Raw genomic sequence first — 9,824 nt, forward strand, 5'->3', positions numbered from 1 at the left:
GGTAATATTTTCAATCAAATCACTGAAATGCATATTGTATTTTCACTTGCTAATTACTTGTGTAAGCCATTCCTAAAATCTTTTAATTAATTTCTTTAACACTGGGCCTTCCACTAATTTGCAGATCTGTTAAAAATCCTCACCACCATCACTACCACCCCAGCAAAAAAACCCTGAGAGAAGGTCTGAGAATTAGAAAAGATGCAGGCCAAAGACAGCAGTCCACCGGATGGTGGCTATGGATGGGTTGTGGTAGTGTCAGCCTTCATGGTGATGGGCCTCACTGCTGCCGTCCTCAAGACTTTTGGTCTGTTCTTTGTTGAAATCCAGCAGCACTTTGATGAACTTGCAAGCACCACTTCCTGGATCACATCAGTAACTATTGTCATCTTTCATTTAGGAGGTAGGTAGAAGTGTTCCTCTAGCATTTTATTTTAATGTCTTAACTACTCAAGAAATTTTGAAGAGCTTCCTTAAAAAAAAAAAAAAAAAAAAGGGAAAGAAAACATGTAAGGACAATACTTCCTTCTGTCTCTACAGAAAATTGGCACTTGCTTTCCCTCATAAAGATGTATCCATGCCTCAGACATGGAATGGGTTAATGAGAACTCTGTATATACACAGGAATCTGATTGCCTTAAAGAACATCATGTACCTAGACTCATGATTCAATTTTCCTACAGGATTTGGATCAAACTCAGTGCAGATAATCCTAAGAACTACGGAGCTTGTTGCATCAAGCTCTTAAACCAGTTTGTGCAAGTTCACTGATCTCACAGTGACTGTCACTTTTTCAAACTACTTTAAGATATAAGGACTGTGACCCTGCCTAGAAGATAAGCCATCTGCTACCAAAATGGTGACTCTTGGTCCTGCTTTCCCCCCCACTTCTTCTTTTTGTCTTCACCAAGATTCCCCCTTCCTTCCATGTATTGCCAGTTCTGCCTCTCTTTTCACCCCTTAGAGTGGTTCCAAGTCATTGATCTAACAGAAAACTCACTGAGTTAAAAATAAAAAAAAATTCAATAATTCAATTCACTCATAGAGAACATAAGGAAGAGAAGACCATGCAAGCAGACAGTAAGGAAACAGTCAAAGTCAATGAGCTATGGGATCAAGTCAAATGCAACATCTCACCAAACAGAGGGAAAAATATCAAACATACTGCATTTGACTCTTAACTTAGTTGTTTACAGAGTCCTTTGTGCCCTTGTAAACTGGATGATCCTTCACCGTTATGGTGAGGTTTCCAAACATGTGCATGCACTAATTGTACAGAATTTGTGAAGTCCTCTCTACATATTCTCGTATAGATATATAGTTGCAATAGGTAAGTATCCTTACATAATAAATGCTATCATAATTTTGTTTGTGAACATGCTTCATAGTGTAGACACTATATAATTATATGCATCCTACTCAGCCCACACCTATCAGTATTATTGCTTGTAAGAGCAGTACTTCCAAAGATCATGAGCAACTGATCTTTCTTTGAAAAATATATTCAGAAGAACGAAACAGTAATTCAAAGTTAAAGTAAAAAGATAAAGCAAGTCATGGGTTGAAAAGATTTTACCAGTTCCATGAACTGCTATCCTTGATGCTTGATTTGCAATATTAGAGCTTGTTTCATTCTGACAGAAATAATTAAATGAAAAATCAATGAAAACCTGCTTTTCCACCTACTTCATAGAATACAGAAGTGAATAAATGGGAATCTATCAATTTGGTTTACAAATTAGACTTATCACTGACCTATTGTGATACTATTTTGTAATGAGAAAATGAGAATGTTAATGAGAAAAAAAAACAGCATAGGAGGATAAAAGAACTCAAAGTCCTGGTTTAGGTTTTTTGTTTGTTTTTAAGATATATATTTACATTATATAGAAATGTATCAAGGATAGAGCATATTAAATAATAATATCATGTATAAACCAGCAAAACTGTATTTGCCTAGCCAAGGGCGAGGCTGGCCTACTTCAAAGAAGACAGCTATAATTTTCAGCAGAAATTGTTTTTCATCCTTGGAAATCCTATGAAAAGAATCCTCTTTTAGTGAATACAGCTTGACGGCCAAATGTTCCAAAACTCTTCTGTACAGCAGTTCATAATGTCTTGGGTCACTAGGTAATTTTCCTTATCTTCTCCTGCCTTTGCTTCATTTATAGGGACCAGAAGACTTTCTGCTGAAGATCATCTCCAGTTCTTTGAGCATCTTTCCTGGCCTGGCTTAGTCTTTCTTAATGTGTTCCTCTGGGAAACCTTCAGTGTCATTTGGCTCAGTATGAAGGATGATCAGTGAATTACTAATTTTTCCCGTTTGGATCCTTTCAACAGCAGCTCTGTGTCTCATGTGGAAGGAGAACATGTGCTTCTACTTTTGGGGTTTGCACCTGCAACAGGCTGTTCAATTTACCACAGCAAGGATTCTCCCCATCACACACATAGACCTTATCTTGGTACTGATGTACATCTCCTATCACCTTTCTCTTTGCACTGTGATTATCATACTTTTTAATTGCTTCTAAGTTTTCTGTGTATTGCCCTTTATCCTTTCAGACTCTGGAACCTAGCAAACTTCTCCATTTCCAGTTCTGTAAGTAGCTTCTTTCTTCCTCCTGCTACCCCATTTTCAATTTCTGCTTATTTCTTCTCCTCATTCCCTGTTAAAAAAAATTTGCTTTTTGGTAGTATTTCTGGTCCAACTGCAGAGCTTTCTCTTGTCTTTAAGCACTTCCATGGATCTCTTGTTGTCCTGTCTCATCCCTTCCACTACATGTTACAGACCATGACTGAATTCTAGTGTCAATTTTACATGCTTATCAAATAATTTTATTTTTGCTGTAAATGCTGATGAGAAGTTTGTATAACTTCTGCCAGCTACCTGCTGCCAGACAATGTACATCCTGCAGATTTTGCAGCCATTAATATCTCTCTGCCAGGTTTATTTCACTTGTCCTAGCTACCAAATTCTCTTCATTCTTATCTCACTTAACACAGGTGAACGTACAAGTTGCTCCTACAAACTACTATAAACCCTCCCTTGCTGACTGCCCTCTCTTCACTGTCTCCCCACTTAGTTCAGTTTATAAACATGGTCGTCATCAACAGAATTTAATTTTATCCTCGAGCTCCAATTTCCAGAATATTAGTAAATTGTAGGGAGCACTACAAAGTCTCACCGAGAACCGGTGGTGTCAGGTGTTACTTGGGATCCCTCTAGTGGCCACGGTTAATTAAAAAAAAATCCTGTGTTTGTGATTTGAACTATCCCCACAGAACAGAGTGTCTTTCCGTGGTAGGTATAGCCTTGATCTTAACGCTGTAATGCTGATGGAAAAACAGCCAGGCAGTATAATTGATCCTTCATTAAGCAAAAATATCCCTAACATTTCAGGTGCTTCCATGTAGCAACTAGAGACCAGTGCTTTGGGGTTTGGAATTGCTGCACAAAGTCAGATCTTTGCAACTTTGCAACTCAGGTGCAACTTTGCCCTCATGTGTTGAAGAGTTCCTGCAGTCTGCTAAGAAAAACTGTACCACTGAAATAAAAATTTAAGAAATAAACTGCAAATTTCCTGGAGAAATGTAACTTCAAAATAAACCTTGATTTCTGGTCCTCTATAAAATATTTGCAATACCAGGAATAGATGACTTTGCAAAGCTCTGGAAGGTGAAGATTAGTTTTCTCCAGAGAGTTTTCATGCCAGCCATATCAATAATACACTCTCAATAATACAATTTTTACAGATTAACCTAGAGGTTCTATGGCTGGGGTTTCACTTTCTGCTAAAACACTACATGAATTTCTGTTACGTTGCTAGTTGTATCCTTGCATGAAACTCAGTAGAACTGTTCCATGAGAAAGGCACTGAAAAGCTCTTTCCCTTTAAAAAAGTCCAAATATTTTGAATATAATTTAAAAACTGTGCCCTAGGGCCAGTCATTTCACTATCAGCAAGGATCCAATCTTAAAATCTCCATTGATGCCCCCTGTCCAGCAGAATTCAGGCTGTTTGAGACAAGCATTATAAGGGTATTTCTCCTCCAAATGCTTTATTTGATTGTTTGGTCCAGTCAGCCAGCTTAATGTTCCTAACTTATTTATCTTTCTCCTATTTTGCTGCTGATCCAGCCCCTGTTGCCAGCTCACTATGTGTACGATACACCCATCGGGCAATTGTGATCACTGGAGGACTCCTGGCTTTTTCAGGAATGTCACTGGGATTTCTTGGACTCAGCATGGTCTGGATGTATGCAACGACTGGCTTCCTGCAGGGTATGACTTTATGGCTTCATGGATTTCTTTCATGAACAACTCAGTGCCCTTATTTGAGGGTGGTAATGGTAGGGGTTTTAAAATCTGATTTCTATTTTGATTTTATGACCAGCTAGAACCAGCAACCCTCTGTAAAGGTCATTTCCCTCATGTCCCACTCCGGAAGTAAGAATTTGTGCTAGAAACCTGCAATGACAAAGAAGGTGAATGATTAGATGCTGGTAATTTTCACCTGCAAATTATATACAACCAGAAAATGTAAAGTGTTTTATTTTTCACTCGGAGCCAAGAGCTCTGTGAAGGTTTAAAGAACCTAAAGGGTGCTGAAGAACAAGGACATAGAGATCCTAAATTTTCTACTTCCTATCAAATAATCTTGTGTTTTGAACACAGGCCCAGGCTTGCAGTTGATTTCAGTCCTTTCCTTTACTCCAGGTGAAAACAGGCCAGAAAGTTGTCTCCAACAGCTAGCAGATTTTCCTGGAACAGGAAGCGAAGCTGGCAGGGAATAAGATAAACCATTCCCAGTTCCATGCTGGATGCCTGAGAAAATGTCTGGAATTTGAGCCCTTTGGCAGTCCATGGCTGCCAAATAGTTTCAAGGGAGCCATTAAAATCACTGTAAGTTAGAGCAGGTTTGAAGCCTGCTCAAAGCAGCTGGGCAAGAAAATGAAGAGCAAATAGAGGTAATGCACCAGCTTCCTTCATGTCCTCCCTAACTTTCTACCCTGAGCACAGCTCAGCTAAACCTGGCAATGTGATCTACTACCAGCCTTAATTAGGACAGTATGGACACTCTGAGATCTGTCTAGTTTCAACCACGTGGCCATGTGATTTTTCACCCAGTGGCAAACTTGTCAGACTAACTTTTTTTTTTTTTCCACAGCAACAATATAATAGTGTATACTTCATACTCCTGCTTTTTTTGCTTGAATGTAGAACTTACTCTTACAGAACATATGCCACAAATATACTCTTACACATAGTACAGCTAAGCTCATGCTTCTGCTAGGAACAAAAGTGTTTTTCTTTTACCAGTTTTTAACTTTGCAAATGTAGGAGCACTGACTGCTTTAATTTCCACCTTCACAAGATACCTCAATAGTGTCTGACTGGTGCTATTTATATTGGTGTTTTTCAGGACTTGGGATTTCATTTTCATGGACACCAGCCATTAGCATTGTTAGCCATTATTTCTCCAAGAAAAGAGCTTTGGCCAATGCTATTGCCAGTGCTGGAGAATGTGCCTTTGCATTCACATTTGGGCCATTTTTCCAGTGGCTGATTAGTCAATATGGATGGAAAGGTGCCCTCTTGATCATAGGTGGCATCCAACTTAATATCTGTGTCTGTGGAGTACTGATGCGACCCCTGGCAAGCAGCTGCCTCCTTGAGGCTAGCCATTCTGCAACTGAGACACCAGCTGGCAATGGTGCATCTGGGATGGACAAAGAAGATAAGTCTCCCATCACACACAAAACCTTCAACTGGATGCTTGTGAGGCGACCGGAGTTTGTACTTTATGCCATTTTTGGCATATTAGCTGCTATGAGTTTTTTTGTTCCTCCGTTGTTTTTAGTTCCACTTAGCTACAGCCTGGGAATAGATGAATCGTGGACTGCAACCCTCCTATCCATTTTGGCTATGGGGGACTTTGCAGGCAGACTGCTGTGTGGCTGGTATGCCAATCTCCACGTTACCAAAACTGTTCATTTGCTGACAGTGACAATTACACTGATCAGTACTTCCCTGATGCTGTTGCCACTGGCTAACAATTACCTGTCCTTGGCAATATTCACTGGCTTCTATGGATTCTTCTTTGGTACAACAGTCGCCGTTCACATTACAGTGCTAGCAGATGTTGTAGGCATGCCAGATTTTGACAGTGCTCTAGGGCTTTTCATGCTCATTCGAAGCACTGGAGGTTTTGTGGGGCCTCCTCTTGCTGGTAAGTTAAGATGGTACTCCGCCAAATACCATTTACAAGAAGAAAGGGGAATGGCAACCCAAACTGAAAAAATACGGATCCAGACCTAAATTTCCCCCTTTTTTAGCTCGGAAGTATCCGGACCAAGAAGTCTATAAAAACAGAGAGTCAGTTTAATTCCTCTTCAAAATACCTTGCTCCCTCTCTTCTCTGTGGTTTTAGAGATACCTGTTTGACATGAAAGCAGGGCAGAATGGCAGGGTTTGCATGGTGGTGTTCTTGCTTCCTGAATCCTGCAGAATCCCACTTGATGGACTCCCACTGTCTTCCTATGAAAGTGTACCTTTGGGACAAGCAATCCACATTTTCAGAGAAGAAACTGAAATTTCAGACTAGTGATGTCACATAAATGCTGGTATTGTTGGGAGGGTTTCTACAGAAGGTCAAATCGAACAGCTTGAAACATTAGGCTATGTGAACCTCAAGCACATATTCACAGTGATGCCTGCTGTTTTCAGACAGCATTCAAGCTAACCAATATAATAAATGGGGGAGGCAGCACATAAAAGCAGTGGGAAGAGAGAGCAGACAATGAGACAGCACGTGGATTTATGGGGTGGCAATGAGACAAAGTCGTCATGGAAAAATGCAAGATAAATAAAGTGCAAGCTGTAGGGACTTTACAAAATGATATGGCAGAAAAATGACACGGCAGAAAAATGACTAATGGAACTTGTAAAATGTGGATCTGTGTCCTCATCCAAAGACTACTGCTTATGCACTACAGTGACTTTTGTGGTAATGATACCACTAATAGGCTGCAAATGGGTCAGACTGAATACTGGAATATTTTAATTCACTTTTGAGAATATAGGAAGGAAGATTTATAATGAAATTGAGACAAAACAGTATTAAAAGTATGTTGGGAAGATCTGAATAAAATACAAAGATAGCAAGATGTTTATATTGTGGCTGGTCACTAGTACTGATTGCCTGGGGTTCAGTGCGACCACTTTGTGTATTTATAGTAAGCTAAAAAGAAGGTATGGAAGAGGAGGGAACCCTAAGTGGTTCTCAAGCTCTTCTTCTCTCCTACTTTAAGAGTAAAATCTAAAAGATCTGGGTTCAGAGTTCCTTTGCCTGATGGGACTGATGTTAGATTAGAACAAGGGCGAGGGAGTACACTAAATGTGGACAAACTTTCTGGTGGGAGACCAAGCAAAGCTTTCATCAGCCCACAAATGAGCCTGCTATTGTACCCACAGAGCAGCCGATACTATCACATATACTGCTGCAGTACTACTACTATACTACTGCTTCTTGAGTACAGTATGCAGTGACATTAGGTATTTTTGTTGGCTCAAAGCTACCTAAAACCCAGGGTCTTTTTGTTAATTTCTGTGACTCTTTGTAAAGTGATGAACAGGGAAGCCCATAACACTGCAGGCAACCTCTCCAACTGTGTCTTCAGCAGAGGCCTCTCCTTGCCTTCTTTAAACTCTCTCGTGCTGCACAGTTATGGTCCAAGTTACAGCAACCGATGACACCTACACAGCAGAACATGGGGCTCTCAGATACAAAGCTGCATGATTTGGGTTTTTTCTGCCATTACCTTCATTGTCTGCCACGTTTTAGGTTGGAAAGTGCCTTAAACCGTATAGCATTTTATTTTACTAGCAATTCATATATGCAAAGTAAATAGATGTGAATTGTGTTTCAAATTTTAAAGTGCTATAAAGGGGTGATGTTTCATGCACTCATGATGTAGAAAGCTGCAAGACAGGTATCTAGCCAGCATATCCATATCCTTTGTGAGGATATGTTCACACTGCTGAGCTGATTCACAGCTCACAGTTAAGAAAATGCAGCCTAAGGAAAAAGTGTAAGAAGGTTTGTCTGGTTTAGAAGACAAAAGGTTGTACAGGGCATGAGAACAGCCTTCAAATCCGTAATAGGTTGAGATAAAGAAGACACAATTAATTTCTTTCCCTGTTAAGGCAATTAGTAATTGATATAATTTGCAGCAAGAGTTATGTAATGGGGTAACACTTCGCTGTAGCCTGTTTTCTATCAATTACATTGCTGTCATTTGTTTCTCTCAAGGTCTGATCGTGGACATGGCTGGAGATTACCGAGCAGGCTTCTACATGGCAGGAGCCACTCTTGTCCTATCAGCTGGATTTTTAGTTACTTTAGATCAACTCCAACAGAGAAAAGAAAGAGGAAGCTGGGCTAATATTAAACCAGAAAAGTCAGCATTACCCTACCCTTCCCTCCATCTCCTGAAACTTCAAAACAGAAGGTATCAAGAACATGACATAGTGGTGTGACTACATCAGACATCTTACACCATTTCAGGACATATGGAAGTGTTTTATTTTCTCTAAACTCAATATTAGTAGGATTTATGTAATGATGGAAGTTTGGGATAGGAAATTTTGAAACTGAGGAAGAAAGTAATTAGTTTACAATATCATATTATTTTGATGTTGAAGTTGCATTTTGACTATACAAGTCTTCGACAGAGTTCCACAGGGCCGTGGAATGAGCAAACTAGGGAAACTATGGTCTAAATGAAATTACCATGAGGCGTGTATGCAGCAGATAGAAACCCTCCCCCCAAATACAGACTGCAGCCATCACTATCAAATAGGAAGAGGCATCAGCTCACAGATGTTTAGCTTGGGGAAGTAGTGTTCAGTGTTTTCAGTAAACAAGCTGGATTTGAAAGCAAGAGTACATGAATATAGTTTTGAGCTAAAGGGTTTGCAGATATTCTGCAGAGTGGGGCTGGAATCTGATAAATTAAAAATAAACCTGGTAAATGGTGACAGTTACATGAATAATAGAATTCAGTAGAGAGAAATACAGTCCTAAATAGAAAAATTAAAAAGCAAAATACATACACATAAAATGGAGAGGGATTGATGAATAACAGAGGAAGACCTAAAGCTACAGTGGACTTCAAACCGAGTAAGAATCCCAAATGCAACCCTATATTGAAAATAGCAAATATCTTTCTGTACTATGTTAAGCTAGAGGAGATAATGATGCTTGCAAGGCTTTAACTGGAAGAGGAACATAAGTTGCAAGGAATTAAGTGGAACAAGAATGAGGAATGTTAAGAAAATACAGCCTAAAGAAAAAGTGTAAGAAGGTTTGTCTGGTTTAGAAGACAAAAGGTTGTACAGGGCATGAGAACAGCCTTCAAATCCGTAATAGGTTGAGATAAAGAAGACACAATTAATTTCTTCCCCTGTTAAGGCAATTAGTAATTGATATAATTTGCAGCAAGAGTTATGTAATGGGGTAACACTTCACTGTAGCCTGTTAAGCATAGAAACAGACTGTAGGGAGAATATGAATACATAAACGTATCGGAGAATAAATAAGACATGAGAGAGAATTTGAATATATTCAGTTGTGCTTCAGAACATTGGGGTGGACTAGGTGACTTTCTGAAGTCTTCTTTAGACCCACATTTCAACTCTCCTGAGGCTCTTTGAGCAAATACTCATTTATGAGAATAAAGAGTCTGTATCCAAATCTTTTTCTTTTTTTTTTTGTCATTTTATTTTATCAGAGGGAAGAGGGAATGTAAAAGAAGGGAGAAAC

At 39.4% G+C, this 9,824-nt stretch overlaps 1 protein-coding gene across 1 annotated transcript; it reads left to right on the top strand.

Moving 5' to 3' along the window:
• The first annotated feature begins 201 nt into the window (after window positions 1–201).
• Window positions 202–8,539, top strand: LOC104843231 (monocarboxylate transporter 13-like). Its single transcript, XM_010586047.1, has 4 exons — window positions 202–403; window positions 4,139–4,282; window positions 5,424–6,230; window positions 8,313–8,539. The coding sequence occupies exons 1-4, from the start codon at window positions 202–204 to the stop codon at window positions 8,537–8,539; spliced, it is 1,380 nt and encodes a 459-aa protein (XP_010584349.1).
• The last annotated feature ends 1,285 nt before the right edge of the window (window positions 8,540–9,824 follow it).

This window comes from Haliaeetus leucocephalus, unplaced genomic scaffold (genome assembly GCF_000737465.1).
Source record: "Haliaeetus leucocephalus isolate CR32 unplaced genomic scaffold, Haliaeetus_leucocephalus-4.0 Scaffold139, whole genome shotgun sequence".
Classification (NCBI taxonomy): domain Eukaryota; kingdom Metazoa; phylum Chordata; class Aves; order Accipitriformes; family Accipitridae; genus Haliaeetus; species Haliaeetus leucocephalus.

Excerpts from the sequence above, each read along its gene's own strand:
- LOC104843231 (XM_010586047.1), top strand. The coding sequence starts at position 202 with ATGCAGGCCAAAGACAGCAGTCCACCGGATGGTGGCTATGGATGGGTT. Across the intron at positions 404-4,138 it reads TGTCATCTTTCATTTAGGAG|CCCCTGTTGCCAGCTCACTA; the intron begins GTAGGTAGAAGT and ends CTGCTGATCCAG. Across the intron at positions 6,231-8,312 it reads TGTGGGGCCTCCTCTTGCTG|GTCTGATCGTGGACATGGCT; the intron begins GTAAGTTAAGAT and ends GTTTCTCTCAAG.